This window comes from Anabas testudineus, chromosome 9 (assembly GCF_900324465.2).
Source record: "Anabas testudineus chromosome 9, fAnaTes1.2, whole genome shotgun sequence".
NCBI classification, from domain to species: Eukaryota; Metazoa; Chordata; class Actinopteri; order Anabantiformes; family Anabantidae; genus Anabas; species Anabas testudineus.
This window is the reverse complement of record NC_046618.1, coordinates 1,972,420-1,994,713: the sequence shown is the minus strand read 5'-3', so window position 1 is coordinate 1,994,713 and position 22,294 is coordinate 1,972,420. Positions and strand designations below refer to the sequence as shown.

The window sequence follows — 22,294 nt, the reverse complement described above, 5'->3', positions numbered from 1 at the left end:
GGGTGTCTGCCTCAATCCGCCGCAAACTGAAATCTATCCGATAGATACGATTTAAACCACTCTAGTGCTGTTCCTTTGATCCCAATGACATGTTCCAGTCTGTGTAATAAAATGTTGTGACCTATAGTGTCGAATGCAGCACTGAGATCTAACATGACGAGTATAGAGAGTAGTCCATTGTCTGATGCTAATAGAAGATCATTAGTGACCTTTACAAGTGCTGTTTCTGTACTATGATGTACTCTAAATCCTGACTGGAAATCTTCATACAAGTTGTTGCTGCGCAGGCGGTCGTACAAGAAACTATCTTTTCAAGGATTTTAGAGATAAAGGGCAGATTGGATATTGGTCTATAATACGCTAAGACCCTTGAGTCCAGAGTAGGTTTTTTGAGTAGAGGTTTGACTACAGCAACCTTAAAAGCCTGTGGTACGTAGCCTATTTGTAAAGACAGATTGATCTGATCTGATATGGACGTGCTGATCAAAGGTAAGACATCCTTGAGGAGTCTAGTCGGGATGGGATCTAAGAGACATGTTGATGGTTTAGAGGAATTAATTACTGAAATTAATTCAGAATGATCTACAGGGAGGAAGCAGTCTAAGTACGAGCGTGGATCTAGATTTGTTGTACAATCCATGCTATATGCAGGGAGGATCTGATCAATTGTTTCTCTAATAGTTATGATTTTATTTGTAAAGAAATTCATGAAGTCATTGCTGCTGAGAGTTGAGGGAATACTAGGGTCAACCGAGCTATGACTCTTTGTCAGCCTGGCTACAGTGCTGAAAAGAAATCTGGGGTTGTTCTTATTTGCCTCTATTAATGAGGAGTAATATGAAGTTCTAGCTTTACGCAGGGCTTTTTTATATATTATTAAACTATCTTTCCAGGCTAGGCAATATTCATCTGAATTGGTGGAACGCCACCTCCTTTCCAACTTACATGATTTCTGCTTTATTATTATTATTATTCTGCTTTTTGTACCATGGAACTAACTTCCTCTGACTCACTAGTTTCTTTTTCAGAGGAACAACAGTATCAAGTATTGTTCCAAGTGAAGCACCAGTACTATTAACAAGATAGTCCACTTGTGCTGGAGTAACGTTGAAATAACTGCCTTCCTCTGTGTTGGTACATGGCTCTGAAATAAAAGATGGAATCAGTTCCTTAAATTTGTCAACAGCATTGTCACATAAACATCTACTGTAGAGAATCTTATCTGTAGGTTTAGTAAAGTCTGGTACTGTAAATTCAAATGTAATTAAGAAATGGTCAGATAAAAGAGGGTTTTGGGGAAAAACTATTAACTGATCAACTCCCACACCGTATGTCAGAATAAGATCAAGGGTGTGATTAAAACAGTGAGTGGGTTTATTTACATTTTGGGTAAAACCAATGGAATCTAATAGTGAATTAAATGCAGTGTTGAGGCAGTTATCATCAACATCTACATGGATATTAAAGTCTACAGTTAAAGTATACAGCTTTGGATGTTTTCCTTGACTTTCCTGTGTCTTCCTGAGTGAATCCTCACTGTGCCTTGTTCCACATTGGTTTGAACTTCCCGCTGTTCAAAACACAGTGATGTGTAGATTACCCACCATCACTCTTTACATTTATTGGGTGTGCTCAATAAAGAAACACATTTTGTGAGAGTGAAAAAACTGACAGCAGAGGACATAAAAACTATGGAAGTACCACGGCAGCATGATGAAGAAGAGGATAAAGGGTGAATACATAAAAGCACAGGAAATACCAAGAAGGACAAAATAAAGAACTAATTTTTGGGGGTTACATGAGCCAAAAATAAGGATGAGAGGAATAAATATGTTACACAAGTATGAGGGCTGGTGGCGACTGAGAGTGAAACACCAATTATAACTCAAGTGCTATATTAGATCTGTCCAGAAGGCGGCAGCAGTGCAACAGAAGAGAAGCTGACTGCGGTGAAACAGCACAGAAGAAGAAGAGGGACGCTTTTTTCCCTTGTGTCAGTGTTTCCGTCCGGAAGACAACAGTGTTGCACCGGCGGGTCTGTGGGTGAACAGCTGAGCTTCGTCTCCGTCAGTGAGCTGAAAGTGAGTTGTTCTCTAGTTTAATAATTTAGCAGCAGTTACCTCGATCAGTTGCTACTTCGTGGATGATGGACTCAGTCATTACTGCCTCCTATAATTCAGCCTTTAATATTTGCTATTTACGCTAGAGTCAGTGACAAAGGTCCATGCCTAAATACATTTAGTATACTTGTAACGGAATAATATGTTGTTTATTTGTCACCACTGTCTCCTTTGTTGAGCACAGTTTTAAATGAACCATTTTTGTATTCTGAGAGAAGTTTTCGGCCATGACGTAAAGTGAATTAACACTTTCAGGTGTAGAGTTTGATTGAAAGCAGGTCGGTGTCCACACTGAGCAGTCTGCTAAAGTTCCCCGTTTGGTTTTTTTCTAGCATTTGTTGACATAATGGATGAAGAACCAGAGAGAGCCAAGCGCTGGGAAGGAGGCTACGAGAGGACATGGTGAGACTGTTATTTCTAAACCCAGAACACTGCAGGGTCTGAGCTCCAAAAGTGGCTGTAACTCCTACATGGCTATTTAACACAGAAACAGCTCAGCTGGTTAATTTCCAGTCCAGCATTGTGCCACAATGAGCCAAAATGGTTCATCACATTGTGTCTGATTACTTCCTGTTCTTCTTCAGGGAGGTGCTGAAGGAGGATGAATCTGGCTCGCTGAAGGCCACCGTGGAGGAGCTCCTGTTCCAGTCCAAAAGGAAAAGGTGTGTGTTTGTGTGTGTCACCAACTACTCATCCACATAGTTCAGCTACTCAGCTGTTTGCTGGTCAGATATGTGTTAATTCCCCAAAAAGCGATTGTCACTATAAATGTATGTGTTTTATTTACATCACAGGGTGGTAGAGAGCCATGGACAAGTGAGGCTCGGAATGGTGAGTTGGTTCAGCAGAGCCTAGTCCCATGTGTGATACTGAAACTTAGTTTTGGCACTCCATTACAAGCTGCGCCGGGATTAGTGTGTATGTGTGTGTGACTGTGTTTTGTTATTAAAAAAATTGTCATGTTTAGAATGTGTCATCACTTGTAAACATCTGTGCTCCAGATGCGTCACCTCTTTGTGGTGATTGACTGTTCAAGAAGCATGGAAGACCAGGACTTGAAGCCAAACCGCCTCACCTCTACTCTAAAGGTATATTCTGCAGACTCACACACACACATACACATACATCAGAATAATCTGTTAAGCACCGTCTCCTTTCTCCCTTCCTCCTCAGCTGATGGAAGCTTTTGTGGATGAGTATTTTGACCAAAACCCCATCAGTCAGGTACGTTCATGCCGTCTTGAGTTCTGCATGTTTGACTCCTTTAAACCCTTCCTGCTGTTGTTTAAACGTAACATTTTCAGTACATAGGAGACAGATGACTGTTTAAAGACACGTGTAGTTACTGTAGTGCTGTCATGTTGTAAGTACACAGGAAATGTTCCAGGGAATGCCAAATGTACAACTAATTGGTAAAATACACTCACTGGCCACTTTTTGGACACTTGTGCAATCTAACATAATCCAATACAGCAGCTCAGCCAATAATTCTACTTGTACAAGATCATCATGTTTCAGTTTTCTTTCTCAGAACCCCCTTTTTTACAGTATGTAAATAGTGAAGCAAAAACATCAGAACACCTCTACATTTGATACACTCCAGTAGGACCCCACTACCCACTATGACCTCAATAATACACTTGTAGTAGAAAGATCACCTTTCTGACAGTTTCAACAAAGACTGAGACATTCCAACCTTGAAAAACTTGAATTCATGACAGAGCTGCTGTGTTGGATTGTGTTTGATTGTACAGGCGTCTCTAATATAGTGGTCATTGACTTGTATGTCCTTGGGACACTGAGGAGAAGCTGAATGAAGAAGCCAGTGATACAACAAACATATTTTAGCTCCTGATCAATCGTCTTCTATTACAGACTTCATGTTATTAATTCATGTTTTTTTTCCACAGCTATAATAGCTAATAGAGGTTTTTAACTGGATCAGTTGTGCACTGTATTACAGTTTGAATGAACCAGATGTGTTGTGTTTTATAACAAACCACATATCTCAGAGGTGTCACACGTTATTATTCAGTATTTTAATAAGATGATTCACAATAGATAAACATGTAATCTCTCTTATCTCGCCTAATCAACCATGTAAAGAAATTAATTTACAGTTACATGAAAAAAACACAACCACAATGTGCAACACTGCAGTGATTAGAGGAACCACTAACTAACTCTCCAACAAGCAGATCTGAATGATCTAACTGTGATGGAAGAGATTTGCCTGTGGTTGGATGTTTTCAGATTCAACACGGTGTCGGTATCTGTCATGTGACCTAACAGCATGTGTTACGAATCTTCAGGTGGGCATCATCACCACCAAGAACAAGAGGGCTGAGAAGCTGACTGAGTTGACAGGTGAGAATCACACAGCCTGCTAATGTTGGATTCCACCCCTCAGTGTGACGCTCACACAGTAGTGTATATGCGCTGTAATCTTTAACATACTGTGATGCGTCCTCTTGTTTCGCCATCAGGAAATCCAAAGAAACACATCGCTGCTCTGAAGAAAACAGTGGACACAGCATGTGCAGGAGAGCCGTCCCTGTTCAACTCTCTCAACCTGGCCATACAGACTCTCAAGTAGGTTCTCAGTGTTTGTGTTTTACAGTGTGTCTTGTAACATAACTGAATGACACTCAGCTGGTGTCTGTGTTTGTACGAAGACACATGCCTGGACACACGAGCCGGGAGATCCTTATAATCCTCAGCAGCCTCACCACGTGTGACCCGGCCAACATCTACGAGCTGATCAAGGTGAAGTTGCACCGTGACACCCTCTCCCCTCGTGTCTGCTTATTCTGGAGTCGTGTATAACCCCCTCCCCTTCCCTCTCAGACCCTGAAGTCTCTGAAGATGCGGGTGTCTGTAATCGGCCTGTCAGCAGAGGTCCGGGTGTGCACGGTGCTCACCAGGGAGACGGGCGGCTCGTACCACGTCATCCTGGATGAGAGTCACTTCAAAGAGCTGCTGATGCTGCACGTCAAGCCTCCTCCGGCCAGCTCCTCGTCTGAGTGCTCTTTAATACGCATGGGTCAGTAAACAACACGTGCTACTAAACAGTATGCTTCATTATACTCACAAAAGATTCATCATGAATACTGATACTTCCTTTGTTTCTGGGAGCTAGCTTAGTTGTTCTCTGATTAAAAAACTACCACTCTTTAAAGCGACACACATTTGAACACTAGAAACAATTTGTGCTCTTTTATACCCCCCCCACACACCCAAAACAGTTTTTAGTTTTCTTAAATATATTCATAAATACCTGTTGCTGAATATTTGGGACTAAAAAGCATTTATTCTGTTGACTGCCGTGTTCCCTCAGGTTTTCCTCAGCACACCGTTGCCTCTCTGACTGACCAGGATGCCAAGCCTTCATTCAGCATGTCGTAAGTAAAGAACAGTGTGACTTTAAACCCTGTGACCAGGACTACAAGCATTCACTGTGTATCATTCAATAATTCATTCATCTCTGTGATGTTCTGCTCTTGGAATGTATCTCCCAGTCATCTGGACAGTAGTGGTGGTCCAGGCCTGTCTCTAGGAGGGTACTACTGTCCGCAGTGCCACGCCAAATATACAGAACTTCCTGTGGAGTGTAAAGTCTGTGGTATGTTTGAAGATTTGATTCTTATTTTGTTTAATCTCAGACTTGATAAAAAAATAAATTATTGATAGTTGTCACTGGTGTGTGTGTGTGTGTGTGTGTGTGTGTGTGTTTGTGTGTTATGCAAGGTTTGACTCTGGTGTCAGCTCCGCACCTTGCCAGATCCTTCCACCACCTCTTCCCCCTCGAGCCCTTTATAGAGATTCCTGTGGAGGAGATTCAAGTGAACAGGTGACTCTGGTACTCACACACTCCTTGGAGTTTGACATACACACAGTATTGTGCCGCTGTGTGTCTAAAACCTGCTGTGGTTCGGTTTCAGGTTCTGTCAAGCTTGTCAGGGGGAGCTGAAGGATAAAAGCGTAAGTAGAGCAGAGTGTATATTTGACTTTGTAGTTTTGTATACATGATGTTGGTACTGTGGGGATTTACTAGACAGGGAAGAGTTAACACAGTGAAGAGATGCTTATACGTTGAATTATAGGAATTGTAGGATCTAGGGCTTTTGGAGCTTGATTCATCCTCAATGAAAAATCAGTTTATCTTGATTTGTTCCATGTTTCTTTTGAGTTCTTTAATACCGTAGTGATATTAATTTTTTTAAGTGTTAAAGCTCTCTCTCTTCCTCTCTGACCTGCTGTTTGTAGGCATTCAGCTGTACGTCCTGTCACAGTGTGGTCTGTGTGGAGTGTGACCTCTTCATCCATGACTCTCTCCACTGCTGCCCGTGTTGCATTCACAGTCAGAGCGTCCCCTGATGTCCACAGGATCCCACACAGAGACTCAAACAGACTTGGTGGTCCTATATGTCGGGGGTACATTAAGCCCTCACCGATGGTCACTTGTGATCGGACAAGATGATTCATGTAGGACGAGTGCAGGCCGTCTACATGGTCTTATTTCAGGTGTAGAAGATGGGTACAGAATATTGGATCCTCTCCTCTGTCTGCTCTGAGAACTGCCAGTAAACAAGTGTCTGTCACCAACGCTGTCTGTGCATTCATTCCTTGTTTTCACCACAGTTCTGATGACATGGCCGCTACAATAAAACTGCTCTAACCAGTAAGAAATGTGTAGTCTAATTTCTAAACACGCCATGGTGCAACTATTTATCTTTTCTTTATTCAAATCCGAACTCTACATTCAGGGTCGGAGGTAAACACTCTGTGCTGACGTAACCACACTCTCTTAAAGCCGCAGAAGAAGAAGAACAAGTCGTCACTTCCGGCGCTTCTCATAACTCGAGTGGCGGGAAGTGGCTGTGATTAGACGCAGCTAGCGCAGCAAGGACCCGCAGTCCAGAGTCCAGAGTCCAGAGTCCATATCCCCGACTACACACCAGTCCAGAGTCCCCAGACCAGACCAGACCAGTCCAGAGACGATGTCCCGCATGCTGAACGCTATCGTGGCGGTGTGTCCTGACCTGGGCATCGGGAACAACGGAAACCTGCCGTGGCATCCTGTCAGACTGAGGTAAGTGTCGGTGGACTGTGGTGAGTGGTGCGTTAACACATGTGTGACGTCACTACTTTACTCAGTGACGTCCTGATAAGGTGTGATGTAAAACACGTTGTCAGAGGTCATTAATAGCTGTAATACACACTGTAAAGTGGTACTTCTCAGACGTCTGGGTTCTCCAACTATTGCATTGAACGGTACTAATGAATAATACGTGGACACAGCAGTGACTGTAGATGAATTAACTTCTATTTGTCTGCACTGTGTTTTTATTTTTAGTAACGAATTCAAACATTTCCGAAAGATGACAGCGACTGCGTCTGTGAAAGGTAACAGTGTTGGAAAGAGTTCAAAGTTTTATAACCTCCCGAGTGCAGTTAAGACAGAACAGGAAGGAGCAGACATTTACACTGCCTGTAAAGAGTTCACTTTCTTATGAGAGAGCTTGTGGTGCAGACTGCAGCATATAGTAGCACAGAACAATCCCTTTGTGTTATACTCAATATAGAAGGACCAAATATCCCCTAACGAATCTGTCCTTCCTGTTTGTCAGACCGGCTCATGAATCTGTGGATTCCCAGTGCCCAGTTTGTGTGTTTTCTCTGATTGAAGTAAAACAGTTGGCCATGTTAAAGCAGCAATCACACTATGACCATGATCATTATATTGGGCATTGTTGTCCAGGAGCCTTGCACCGAGGAAGTTGTGTTAGAGCTGGCTGTACTTTAAGGAGAGCTAACCAGTAATTAATAAGTTCAAACTTTACTATGCTGCAGGCAAACAGAACGTGGTGATCATGGGCAGGAAGACGTGGTTTTCCATCCCAGAGAAGAACAGACCTCTGGCTGACAGAATCAACATTGTTCTCAGCAGGGAGTGCAAGTATGTCACACACTTCATATTGTGGTGGGCAGAACTTGGTCTCAGTTACATTCACACCAAATGTATTGCTGTTGCACACTGCACACTGATATCACGTTTTGGCAGTAGCTTAATATAACTGCCAATGTTCCCCCAGAGCGCTTCCTACAGGAGCACACTACCTTGCACCAGACTTCAGCTCAGCCCTGAGGCTTGTTGACACAGAGCTAGCAGACAAGGCTGACCAGGTCTGGATTATAGGAGGCAGTTCTCTCTACAAGGTACTGCACGGAGAGATCAGCCTGGGACAAAGCCAGGATTTAAAATGCTGATGATTGAAATCAATACTTATGTGTATGTGGAGGCTTCTTGATCAGCTTTTTATGTCCAGTGTTTGTCATCATCTTGTGTGTTGCTGCTGCAGAATTTTTTTTTCCAGTTTTTTCTTTTAAAAATAGTTTTCAGTCAGAGTAGAGAAAGAACATCCAAATAATAATAATTTTTACGGCCATATTGGGCTCAGTGATAGTCATGATGAACCACTTCACACACACTTTTGCATACACACCTTCCTTCTCTCTGTAATGATGTTTTGCTTGCGTTGTACTATGCAGGAGATGATGGAGACCCCGGGGCCCAGGAGGCTGTTTGTTACGCGAATCCTGAAGCAGTTTGACTGTGACACCTTCCTCCCGGAAATCAGCCCAGACAAATATCGTCTCCTGCCAGAGTAAGATAAAGACACATCAGCGCACACACAGCCTTTATTTGGTAGTATAAGTTGATCACTGATGAGTCAATAAACTCAAGCAGCCAGATGAGCAGACAGGTTTGAAACAGCTTAGTAAAAAAACATCTGTATGGTCTTTTAAAACTGACTTGTTCTACAGTATAAACTTTAATTTTAAAATCAAATCCAAACATATTAAAAAATAATCAGTAGTAAAATTAAATGTGTCAGACTAGTACGACTGCTGGTTGCCAAATTAGGAACTTCTCAGGTCTTGAATTATACACCAATATGACCCTTAAACCTTTCATATTCATGCATATCACAGATAAAACAAAGTACATGAAATTTCTTTCTCCTAAAGGTTCCCAGGGGTGTCACAGGAGCTGCAGGAGGAGAACAGTGTCCAGTATAAATTTGAAGTGTATGAGACCATCGAACAATGAAGACGACCACAACCCCCAAGTCTGTTTTGTTTTTTGGAAATAAATGGGTATTTAAGATTTCTACTGTAGTTATTTACAGACATAAGCTGTTTATGTAATAGCTTTTAATGAATTTTAACCAAAGCCCAAGAAGATTGAAGCCAATTAGTTTGAAAACAGACATTTCAACTGCAATGAAGGCTCCATGTTTAAGAAACGGACGAGAGCCTTTCTTTTGATATCAGATTTGATCCTTGAGTCATGAATGATACCAGATCACTTGTCCAGATTTTTATAACCTTCCCTGGCCACAGAAGTCCCCTCCACATTAAGGAGGTGTTCTACAAGACTGCAGGTGACATGAATTACAAGTGACATAATTGCCTTACCCTGGATCAAGCATAATTTAGTTTGTGTTCCAGCCTTCACTAATGTCACCAATGACATATGACCCTCAGGGGAAAATGAGGGAAACAATGTAAATAGAAAATTAATAGGATAGGTAAATGGATATAAACTGACCAAATGATTATTATTATTATGTCTTTATTATAGATTTGGTTAAATCAATTAACCAAGAAAAAAAACATTTGAAAATGGATTTTTCTCAGTAACATGCACTGCTGATGATCACATTTAAGGCATTTATCCTACAACTGTTTAGAGCATACTTTCAGTAACTTCAAGCATTGTAGCAATTTCTCTGGAACACTGCCTAATAATTCTTTCTGGATTACTTACACATTCAGCCCTTTCTGTAATTATATCGGCTGTACTTCCCTTTTCACATATTATATGTGGTACCTCTTCATACATCTCCATATTGTGCTGCTTCTCTGTGGGTGAAAAGTTTGCTGTGTGTGTTTTGTCCATGTTTGATCAGTACCTCTGTGATCGATACATCTTTTAAACAATACTCCAAATATCCATATAGCCAAGAAATCTACACCTGGCTTGCCTTAGCTGCACCTTCTTATTCTGGCATATGTGCAATGGAATAAGCCAATATGAGTTTATCAGAATAGGTGAAGCTAGGATATTTCACTTATCCTGCATTTCTTAATTCTGCTTTTGTGCAACACCCCTCTGATGTTATATATACTTATGTGAAGACGGGTGGCCAGTCAGAGGCCCAAAGCTTTAGGTGTATGTGTGTTTGCATGCTAACTGGTAGTGAAATGCCCAGGTTGGGAGGATGGGAGGAAGAGGGGCCTTAATTCAGTTCAAGTCAGTATTATTTATATAACACTACTAAACCACAACAAAAGTCATCTAAAGGCACGTTACAGTGTAAGGTTCCATAGGTTCAAGGTTTAAGACCTTACAAAATATAACTGTTTTATAACTGAATTATATAGAAAACCCAACACTCCCACTTGAGAGGCACTAGATGACAGTGGAGAGGAAAAAGGGACGGGAAGAAGCCTCCGGCAGGACCAGGCTCAGGCTGGGTGGCCATCTGCCTCAAACGGTTGGGGTGAGTGGAAAGAGGAGTACGGAAAGAACAGAAAGACACAGGAGCTCAAACAAGTCTTTTTAGTCTCAAGGCCAGAGGAGCTGCTGCATAACGAGGCATGTATTTGAACTTTTGTATCAATGTTGCCACAGAATAGAATATTAACTCAAGCAAAATATGGTCAAGTTGTTAGCAATATGACACCATTTGTAACAAGTTGTGTAAACATCACAAGTTGCAGCATCAAGTCAAAAAAGTGTGTTTTTTTTATACATTAAATACGCTACACTAAATACATTTGCCACTGTTTTTACATTGAAGGATACGGAGGTGGTGGCATTATTTCTTTTGCAATTAAGTAGGCTATTACATATGTGTTAGCACTGTGTCTGTTTGTTTTTGTTTGTTTATTTTAAGACTGGGGGCTGAAAAGTGGACACTATAAGGTTTGTTGCGTTGGTCATTCTTTATTGTAAAAAGATGTAAATGTAAAAGACGGAAGGCGACAACGAAAAGTTTGCATTCACAAGGTAGTGACTTGTTGACACACCCATCACAACAAAATGTGAGCCGATGTTCACACATAAAACTAGGTGAAACTAGATGAAGAGGAGCCATTTAAACAAATGAAACAACACATTAATTCATTTGTGGAAAATGATCCAATATTTATGTGACAAAAGTATGTGAACCTCCACGATTATCAGTTCATTAGAAGGGAAATTAGAGGCAGGTATTTGAATGAATAGGATAACAATCAGGAGTGAGTCTGAGAGGTTCTGCCTTATTTAAAGCAGAGACAACCAACCTACTAACTACAGAAGTCTGATCTCAACAACGCAGGTTTGTAGAAGTGTGTTCACAAGTCCATCATCAGGAGATCATGTCAGGAAAATATCAAGTCCATGTGTGAGCTTATCATGCAGCAAGATAACAAAACACACGAGTTGTACAGGAGCAGAAGAAATGTAATGTGGAGCCAAGTTAAAGTCCCGACCTTAAGTCTATAGAAATGCTGTGCAAGCCCCTGAAGCTGGCAGCTGATGTGAGTTGAAGCAGTCCAGTATAACTGATGTGCAGGACTGAGAAACAGTTCCTGGAAATGCATCAAGTTAGTGCAGCAGATGTTGCTCACTCCAGTTACTGAAGGCCCGGGTTTACATATACTGTATCTGCCACACATGAATATTTAGGGTTAGACCATTTTCCACAATAAATACTTTAATAAGTGTGATGTTTTTGTCCTAATTTTCTTTAACACATTAGTTTGTTTTAGGACTACTACTGTGACATTCAGTTCACAAACTTTCCAACTTACTGCCACTGTTTGTTAACACTGACATAACTTGACCAGTAAATTCAGCCTTCTACTGAAGAACATGATGCTTCTCTGGCCCCAACACCTTCACTATCATATCTTTGGATCAACTGACACATTATACTGGACTACATATATTCCCATTAGATCTGGCTGACAACACATACAGTATGAATGAGTTAGTCATACTGTGGCCTTAACTCCAGCACGCAGTGTTGTATCATAATGTGTCAAGTTAAACTCTCTCCTGTAGAAGCACTGTGAAGAGGAAATGACTGGAACAGATGAATCATTATTAGGGAAAGAATAGTGCATCATAAGAGCTGTTATAACACAGACATTAGATTTTCACATTTTGGACAAGGTCATCAGGTTGGTTATGTCTTTTGAGAAGCTACTGTTGTTCCACATTTAAATGTGTTCTTAGCTATAAAATCTCAGTTCTTCTCAATCAAACCTTTTGTCCAGCCCTTCTCCAACGCTCACTTAAGAACATAATGTCATGGTAATTTGTCCACGGCATTCGTGAAGCTCTCTGTTGTGCAGTCATCACCAAAATAAATCTGTCTGCAGCCTTGGACTTTCCGCTGACGTCGGTGGCACTGTTGTCATCAACACACATCAACAGTCTGAATACCTGAAGGTGAAAAGAAATTAGTCGTACCTGCGCAAATGCTGTACCAAAGACCACTATGTGCACTGTGGCTGCTCATAATAGGATGTGCTGTCATTGGCTGCGTGCTTCCTGCTCCTCTGCTGCCATAGGCTGGCCTTTCTCTCTCATATATTAGACTTTGCTCCCTCCTTTCATCAGTCACTCCTCTGCACGGATGTCTGCTCTCCATACTGGTGTCTCTTCAGCCTGTACACTGACAGTGACCTGTCAGCTGGAGGCGGGGGCTGCACTCGGAACATCTGGAACGGTAAAGAATGCGACACATTCAGGTAAGTTTGTACACACAGCAACAACAAATTAGTATTCATTTGTGCACTACACTACTTACTAGTATGGAATTAGTATGAAATAAATGTATGCATTACTTGTTAGTATATATATATCTTTGTAATATTGTGTGTCAACATGTAAGACAACAATATTGTATGTAACACAGGATTATATAAGTTACATAAATCAAAAGCTTTTGTAATAGCCGTGAGTAAAGATGCTTTAGAAGATTTAGTTTGTCCTTGCAGAGTTATTTCTGTAGTGTTCACAAAAACATTTTTGATTTCATTCAATTCATATTTTGAACTGTGATGAAATGAAAGCATATTCTAGTGCAGCAACTAAATAGGTTCCTGTTCAGCATTGCATATAGTCTTTACAGCCAGCGCTCTTTACAGTCTTTAAGTTATATATGTGTTTATATATACATACACATATACACAAGTATCAGGATTTGGCACAAATGTTAACAATGTCTCATTTTCTATGTGGAGTATGGAATGAAAAAAATGTGTGGCCTTCACATGTGGAGGGATAAAATGTTAAGCAATGACATTTTCTCTTGTGCCTCTATCATTAGCGATTCTGTCTGTGTTGGTGCTAGTTGAAGGCCAGCCCTGACCCCCTCAAAGAAGCACAGATGGGGGTTTGAATGTCACCCAGCAGAAAAAGGCTACTAACTGAGGTTAAAACCTCCTGCTCTTCACACTTACGCTTTATTTCTGCCAAATGACCCATTACACTACTGCACAATACCAAAGTTCATTTAATGCTGCTAATCCATAAGGTTCGAGAACTCACACACTAAAACACACTAAAAGATGAATTTTCAACATGTGTTCAGCAGAGGTCAAGACTTCTTTCATTCTTTACTTTACTTCATTGTAAACACTGTACATGTTAACAAGCAAGGATCAGTATCAGAGCTGAGCACGGCTGGACAGGGACCAAAGCTAGCCCTGGACTTTTGCCCAAACAGGCCCACCATACACCAACTTTTATTGGACTAGTCTTCAGTCTGGATCTGATAAACATCTTGGAAAAGCACCTTTTTTTTAATCCATCCATTTTTCACTTGATCAAAATGATTGGAACATGTGACTGTGTATTTTGTTGTCCAGGTGTGTTCTATTACATTGATGATTCAAACAATAAATAGCACTGAATGTCTACGCTCAGTTTCAGATTTAGGTTTTCCCTGCATTTAGAGTTAAGAGGTGTAACCAACATGGAAACCAGAGAGATGTCGATGGGTAAAAAACAAGCTATTGTCTCAATTGGCCCTTCAACAAGGCAGCAAAAGAACGGAACAGCCAGAGTCCCAGGTCCAACGCAAAAACCTTGTTTTGCTTACATAGCTTACATAGCTGGGGATTCAGAGAAGCTGAAAAGAATTTTTAGAAAACACAGCAACACACTCAGATAGAGACTCGTCCACACCAAAGATCGGGCTCTAGAATACAAGATGAGCAATATAGTGTCTGCGGTCCAGTGCAGTGAAGAATGCCAAACAGCCACTAAACAGGAGTAGTAACACCTCAGGACCTAAATCAACTGTGTAGATTTCTCTGTCCAATATGTGAACAGAGGTTCACATATTGGACAGAGAAGACAAGTGGTTTGAAAAAGGTGTGAGGGAAGCCTTGCATGTGCAAATCAGTTTAGGCCTTTTTTTTATACAATACACCAAATATTTGAGGATTACAGCTTTTCAAATATGAAGATTGCTGCTTTTTATGTAATCACTTTAATTATATTAATTTTTATACGTTTGAAATGTTGGTTGGTCAGAACAAGTACTGTCAAGGTGTCACTATGGACCAAATACATTTAGGTTCAAGACGAAAAGATAAACATGAGAGGAAAGTTTAGAATTTCAGCTTCTCTTTCCTGTTGATAGATATAATAAACAAGACATGACTTAACACCTTTTGTATAAGATGACCAAATGGTAGGTGAGCAAAAGTATTGGAATATGTTACTGACAGTGGCTTCTTGTTAACCAGGTGTGTCCTGTGAGATTGATTGTTCAAAGAATAACTATAACTAAGTCTTAGCCTTGTTAACCAGGTGTGTCCTGTGAGATTGATTGTTCAAAGAATAACTATAACTAAGTCTTAGCCTTTTTGGAAAATGGAAAAGGCTGGCTAAAGAAAACAACAGCTCATGACAATAGTATTAACTATAACTCTAAATGCGGCTGGTTAGTGTAGTGGTAACATCACCGCCTCCCATGTGGGAGGCGTCCTTAGGCAAGACCTCCTCACGCTGCCCTGCCTACCCTTGTAACTTGTAATGACTTGTAAGTCGCTTTGGATAAAAGCGTCTGCTAAATGACTGTAATGTAATGTAATGTAATGTAAACAGTCAGTGACGTCACCAACAACGTCCACAGAGCAGAGGTGTAAATATCACCCACTGGATTAAGACTTCATAAGCAGAGGCCATACCACAAGATGCAACCCAATCAGGAGAAAGAATCAGAAAGCCTGGGTAGAATTTGCAAAAGCGTACAAAGACGAGTCACAAAAATCAAGGAGGAAAGTTTTATGGACAGATGAGACCAAGATAATCCTCTAACAAAGTGATGGAGAAAGACTTTCTCTAGTGCCACGGCTAGGGCTGCATGGTTGCTTCTAGGACAGGTCAGCTAACAGGTTCTTAGCTGATTTTGTTGACTTATGTTGCGTTTAGTCTTTTTTGATATTATAGAAGCAGATGGGAAACATGGGGGGGAGAGAGAAGGTCCCCAGCTGGACTTGAACTGCAGATTTTGCACTTATGTGACATGTGCACAAACCATTAGGCTACCATAGCACTGATAGCAGCAAGATGAATTTAGAGGTGTACAGAAACATTTAGCTTTTGATCATTTACTCCTTTACCAGACCAGGTACCACGCTACCTGTGTCTACGTGATGGCCACATAGACCCAGGCTCATTGAAATCATGTTTATAGTTGTGCTCATACTGTTCGTTGTCACTGAATACAACACAGAAGTTGTCAAACTCATAGAAAGCAGTACTCATTGGATTGTTGGCAAATTTGTTCACAGCAGTTCTACATTGTTAAGTACATAATCCAAGAAAATTGGAAACTTTTACATTACATTATATTACATTATAGTCATTTAGCAGACGCTTTTATCCAAAGCGACTTACAAGTCATTACAAGTTACAAGGGTAGGCAGGGCAGCGTGAGGAGGTCTTGCCTAAGGACCCCTACTGGAGGTAGCCATAGCTGGGATTTAAACCCCAGTCTCCCACATGGGAGGCGGTGATGTTACCACTACACTAACCAGCCGCCACAGCTTTAACTGTGAATAAAAAAAAAAACTTGACTTCATCTTGTTGGTGCCTCAGTCAGTGTCTTTATTCAGAGTCCACTCGTGAATAAAGACCCTGTAACATCACCCACAGTAGCTGGAAAATTCTCCAATATAGCAGTGATTGTTGTGAAGTCTCATCTATTGTAAATTGTAGTTACATCGGCAACTTTACATACAAGTAAATCTTGAAGTGTGTACAAACCCAATTGCGTGTATATACATCATCACCACTAGAAATCTGCCCATGACTGAAAAATTCAAGGCAACACAAGGATTCTCACAGTAGTACAAAGAGGTCAGGTAGCAGCTGCTGCTTTGCAATCGCTGCAGAGCTACAACTGGAAAGGTGAACAGTAGTCATAAGACTCTTCCAGCACTGAATGACATTCAGAGTATGGTTTCAAGGACTACATGTGCTTTTGTATATTTTTAATCTATTGCTAGAAATCATGTATATTTGACATTGTCGTGGATTTTACAGAAAATGGATTTCTCCTTCTCCGGCATTTATCTCAGTGTGATGTGAACTTTCTGAGGCCTTAACAATAGATCTATGCTGTGAATGTGCTACAGTCATCTACTTTGATAATCAAATGTTGTTGCTATGGATACCATCTATCCATTTGCTATTCGCCGTACCCTGTTCAGGGTCAAGAGTGGGCTGGAGCCCATTGCAGCATGCGCTGGATGAGATAAGCAGTACACACCAGAGAGGTCGCAAGTGCTCACAGTACTAACATACATAGGCAAATCAATTTAATTAACATTAATGGTCAATTCAGAGTTCTGAAGTAAGTATGTGCCAAATTCTTTCACGTTTCACTGTCTTCATGTAGCTTTTTTTCTATTATGGCAACTAGTAATATAGAGCTTTTACAACTTAGAAGATAACACCTTTTGTTTAAACCCACCCTTTTTTTATGTGAGCAAACGTATTTGAACATGTAGACTTAAAATAGATTAAAGTTAATAAGACTTTATATTCAGTTGAAAAATGTTTGCTTGCAATAACTGCATCAAGCCTGTGACCCACTGACATCACCAAACATTAGCGTTCTTCTCTTGTGAAGCTTTTTCTTGTTGTTTATCTTTGGTGGTTACTCCTTTCAGTCTCATCTTTAACAGGTAAAATGCTCTATGGGGTTTAAGTCTGGACACTGACTTTTCCAGTCTAAAACCTCCCAAATCTTTCCCCTGATGGACTCCTTTTTGTTTTGCAGTGTGTTTTGGGTCTTTATACATACAGCACGATGAAGGATCTTCTAATCAGATAGGTTGCATCTTTCTTTAAATTGGCAGACTAAATGTATCTGTAGACTTCTGAGTTAATTTTGCTGCTGCCATCATGGGTTAAATAATCAATAAAGATTGCTGAGCCTGTCCCAGAAGCCTGGCTTTCCTATTCTTCTTGCTAATGAGTGGTTTGGGGTACTTTTGTTCATGAAGTGGGTTAAAACAAAAGGTGCCATCTTCTTCTTCAAGTTTTGAGGGGTGGTTTCAGCTGTAGCCAAATAGCCACATATTTAAGGCACCTAGCTCTTTCATGAGCTTGACATGCTGCTCTCTCAAAATGGCACTACTCTCATCATCTTGAGAGTCCTTGCAATTCTAAACACTCTCCCAAACGTCACAAACTCCCACTCTACTTAACTACGTAACTCTCTGCAGGAACCTCAGGACCCTCAATCCTAAACAGTTTTCATCCCTGGTCTCTGTTATCCTATCCCCACCACAAGTCTTCTCTACCCTTTACACAGACACAGCCACTGACAGATTCTGCACTACACTACTTGTCTGGCCATGCATTAGCTCCTAATTCATGGCTCACTGACCAGATCTGTGAACAACACATCATGCTCAGGAGTGCTGAGAGAAGTGGTGCAAGTCCAAAACTCCATCTGCTCTAGTGGAGTATCAGAGCCTGCTTGTGTTTTTTTTCTCATAGCATCAACAAAGCAAAAATTACTACCAGGAAAAACTCTGACTCAAAACTACTGACACCAGGAAGCCTTTCTCCACTTTCAAGTCATTCCTCTCCATCTTCCGCATCCACCTCTCTCACTGCCAACACCTTTGCAACCATCATTTCCCAGTTCTCTCCTTTGAACAGAGACATCCTACTAACATCTAACAGCACATTGCTCACCTTGTTTGCCACTCTGACTGAGGACGATGCATATACCCTTAAACCATCCTACCACCTGTTCTCTTGATCCCATCCCCTCCACTCTCCTTCAACTCCATCCACACAAACCCCAGTCATTACACAAATCATTAACACATCTCTCACAACAGGCACCTTTCCCACCTCATCTAACCACTCCTTAAGAAATCTACTCTTGACACCTCCCTTTTAGAGAATTACAGACCCGTCTTTCTTGTTCTATTCCCGGCCAAGACCCTTAAATGAGCAGCCTTCAATCAACTGGCTGTCTTCCTTTCTAGGAATGACCTCCTTGATGTCAACCAGTCTAGCTTCAAGAGTGGTCACTCCACAGAAACAGCACTCCTGAAGGTCATGTCCCTGCAGGCTGTAAAACCTGCAGCTCAGTCTTCCATTGTAATCTTACTTGATCTATCTGCAGCCTTTGACGTGGTTAACCACCAGATCCTGGTTCTTAGGTATCAAATCTCACTTGTCTTGAGAGAAGGGCCTCTTCAATTTAACCTCTCCAAGAAATAAGTTCTTGTCTTCGCACCGAGACCTACAATACAACACTAAATCAGCATCAACAAAGGGTCTTTAGTGATTGTCCCTACTAAGTCTGCCAGAAACCTGCGGATGATCACTGATGATCAACTCGGTCTCAATGGCATGCAGATTTGCCCTTTTCAACATCAGAAAGATCAGACCCTACCTGTTGGTCTATACAACACAACTCATTTTGCAGGCTCTGGTCATATCTCGGCTTGACTACTGCAATGTCTTACTGATGGGGGTACCGGCATGCACCATCAAACCCCTCCAGACGATCCCAAATGCAGCAGCATATCTCATTTTTAAACAGCCAAAAAGGACATGTTACACCACTTTTTAGATATCTGCACTGGCTTCCTGTACCTGTCTGCTTTAAGTTCGTAGCCCTAAGCCTTGCCTACAGAGTGGTCAACTCCCTCATCCAGGCCATCTCTCCTGTCTGCTGCTCTCTGTCATCAAAAGACGTCTCATGGTCCCCTTACTTCATTTCAAAAGGTCCTAGGTTAAACCTTTCAGCTCAGTGGTTCCACGATGGTGGAACGGCCTAACCTCCTCTGCATTCCCAATTTTCAAAAATCACACAACTATTCTGCAACTTTCTCTGAACTTACGTCTTAAAAAAAAATGTCTTGCACTTACACCTCATGAAAAGGAAGCTGTTCTGCCTAGAGCACTTTACTTAAATGGCTTTCCCCTTCGCTTTGGATAAGTGTCTGCCAAATGACTAAATGTAAATGTTGTGTATCAAATCGAGACATAAACACCTGGAAATGAAAGGTGAAATGTTGATCTGTTGCCTCATATTCATCTTTTGATGTCAAACCCAAATGTTTTCAATCTAAATCAAAATTAAAGGAACTGGCTTTAATTTTCCAGTACTTTTAGAGGGGAGTGTAGATCCAAGATTCTACCTAGTTTTCTACTACGGTTTAATAAATACCACTAAAAGGCTAACACCATTTAAGATACAGGTATATATGTTTTCATTCTCCCAACTGCAACTCTGTGAAAACTAGCAACACAGATAAATGCACAACAAAGCAGAAACCCAAATTGGGTGTTGCCTATTTAGTAACTCATCCAGCCAAAACAGACTTTTGAATGCACCCTGTGACATGCACCAAGAGCGTGCCAAACACACTGTGTTTTTTCAATGACTAGTAACATTTATATCAAGTATGTGAATATCTCAGTGTGTACATGTAATGGATATAACTACATCTAAAAAGGGTGAGTAGGGGGGGAGAGTACAAATGACTAAAAAGTACAAATTTACCATTCCAGTTTATCAAAAGGTTGGTGTAGTTTGAAGACCCACACTTCAAAGCCACTAAAAACAGTCCGTCTGATGGAAATACACGTAAGAACTTACTATTCTTTTGCTTTTATTGCAGATTAACAGCTGTAGTCGCCTTTGGACAAAGTGACGATCAGAGATACTGAAGGTGGATTAAAGGCCAGGTTCCTTGCAATGGATCAGTCTACAGAGGTTCGTACAGATGGCAGTTCCCTGCTAAAGGCTGTCTATTTGAGTCGTCTGCGTCTGACTCGGCTGCTCCTTGAAGGAGGGGCCTACATAAATGAGAGTAACGAACATGGCGAGACACCCCTTATGGTGGCTTGCAAGACACATCATACAGATTCTCAAAGTGTACCCAAGCACAAGATGGTTTGGTACGTCTTTTCAGGGTATTTATTGAAAGCATATTTATGTTGAGAATTAAAAGCTGGTGTAATAAATATGATCTTTACTCCCTGTAGGTACCTTCTGGAAAATGGTGCTGATCCAAACATACAAGACAAGACGGGGAAAACAGCTCTAATGCATGCATGCCTTGAACAGGCTGGAGCTGAAGTTCTGTCACTACTTCTGAGCAGTGGAGCAGATCCAACTCTGGAAGATCATGCAGGCTTGTCTGCATTGGTTTATGCTGTGAATTCAGGTAACAGGGAGGTCCTCAATGTCCTCCTGAATGCCTGCAAAGCAAAGGGTAAGGAGGTCATTATCATCACCACCAACAAACTGCCATCTGGCCATCAAGTAACTAAGCAGTACCTTAATGTTCCACCACCTCCCGACCTCGAGGAGCGTCTGCATTACACCCCAACATCATGTTACCTGTCTGCATCTGAGGTCCAGTCACGAACACCTCCTCAGGGCTCCACAGCAAGTACTTCTCAACCTGGCAGTCCCCTTGTTGGTCTCAGGAATCCCCAGTATTTAGGCTCAGGACCTGGACTAGTCACATCTCAACCAGGTTCTCCAATCCAGCATCCTAATCCTATATGTGTTCCTGGAGTGGATAAGCGACTTAATCTCCACAGACTACACTCAGAGCAGTGGTCCAAAAGTCCTTCAGTGCTGCTCCAGCAGAGCCAGACCTCTTCTTTGACAGAAGAGCCAGTGGAAATTACACCTGAGGAGGAGCTGTCTTTTACAGTCAACAGCCTTGCCATCCACGGAAGACCCCCAGCTGTAGCACGCCACCACAGCATCGATGTGAAAGATGCATCTGGGCTTCTGAAAGCACTAGATAACATGTCGGGAAATGAGAATAGGGGAGGAGGTGGAAGAAGAGTATTTGGAAGAAAGATGTCATATGACAGTGCTGCAAGTTCACTGCATTCTGTGTCACACCCAAATTTGCATCAAGAAAGTCCCTTTCCCAATGAATCCAGTCCTGTGAATGAAGATTCCTCTGACTGTCTAAGACAATTGAATGTGTCAAGCCTGCAAAACGTGGTCCGTCGGCGGAACATTGGTTTTGACCACTATAGTTCTGACTCTCAGTTACCACAGTTTGGCCGAGACAACACCTCCAAAAATGGCAGCGGGGTTGGAATGGGACCAGAAAGACACAAGCTGGTTAACAGCAGATCTTCCACTCTTTCAGGATCCAGGGAGTCCTTGGAGAGCTCTGTCCAGAGACGAGGCACAGCTGGGCTAGAGCAAAGAGGCTCAGGTGCCCTTCTCCTGGATCACATTGCCCACACTCGTCCTGGATACCTTCCTCCTCTAAAGCCCCATGCTCCTATACCAGACATTGGGGTCAGCTCCAGATCTTCCTACACTTTAAGTGGAAGTAGCAAGAACAGTGTTCTTTCAGGGTCAAAGCCCATTCTACCATGTGCACCTGTTTTTCCAAGAGATCTAAAAGCCAAGAAAATGCTTTGGAGACGCCACTCAATGCAGAGTGAGCAGATTACACACCTGTTCAACTTTGAGGAAACTTTTGGCCACTAGAATAAAATTTGGCACGTGTAAAGAAAAATGTATGTGCTTTCACCAGTATGATACATTGCTTTATTGTATCTAATGTCAGGTCATGTAACT

General features: G+C 41.5%; 3 protein-coding genes across 3 annotated transcripts; all 3 read left to right on the top strand.

Annotated features, from left to right (window-relative positions):
* Nucleotides 1-1,989: 1,989 nt before the first annotated feature.
* gtf2h2 (general transcription factor IIH, polypeptide 2) lies at nucleotides 1,990-6,725 on the top strand. The gene is made up of 15 exons (XM_026344245.1): nucleotides 1,990-2,081; nucleotides 2,453-2,522; nucleotides 2,705-2,782; nucleotides 2,915-2,951; nucleotides 3,122-3,208; nucleotides 3,294-3,344; nucleotides 4,433-4,487; nucleotides 4,607-4,712; nucleotides 4,796-4,886; nucleotides 4,968-5,163; nucleotides 5,458-5,521; nucleotides 5,639-5,742; nucleotides 5,868-5,970; nucleotides 6,062-6,101; nucleotides 6,387-6,725. Exons 2-15 carry the CDS (start codon nucleotides 2,467-2,469, stop codon nucleotides 6,495-6,497), a joined length of 1,179 nt encoding a protein of 392 aa, XP_026200030.1. The 5' UTR covers nucleotides 1,990-2,081; nucleotides 2,453-2,466; the 3' UTR covers nucleotides 6,498-6,725.
* A 78-nt stretch (nucleotides 6,726-6,803) lies between these two features.
* Nucleotides 6,804-9,913, top strand: dhfr (dihydrofolate reductase). Its single transcript, XM_026344246.1, has 6 exons — nucleotides 6,804-7,212; nucleotides 7,477-7,526; nucleotides 7,974-8,079; nucleotides 8,216-8,339; nucleotides 8,673-8,788; nucleotides 9,153-9,913. The coding sequence occupies exons 1-6, from the start codon at nucleotides 7,121-7,123 to the stop codon at nucleotides 9,232-9,234; spliced, it is 570 nt and encodes a 189-aa protein (XP_026200031.1). The 5' UTR covers nucleotides 6,804-7,120; the 3' UTR covers nucleotides 9,235-9,913.
* A 2,963-nt stretch (nucleotides 9,914-12,876) lies between these two features.
* Nucleotides 12,877-22,269, top strand: ankrd34bb (ankyrin repeat domain 34Bb). Its single transcript, XM_026344262.1, has 3 exons — nucleotides 12,877-12,932; nucleotides 20,355-20,634; nucleotides 20,722-22,269. The coding sequence occupies exons 2-3, from the start codon at nucleotides 20,432-20,434 to the stop codon at nucleotides 22,202-22,204; spliced, it is 1,686 nt and encodes a 561-aa protein (XP_026200047.1). The 5' UTR covers nucleotides 12,877-12,932; nucleotides 20,355-20,431; the 3' UTR covers nucleotides 22,205-22,269.
* Nucleotides 22,270-22,294: the final 25 nt, after the last annotated feature.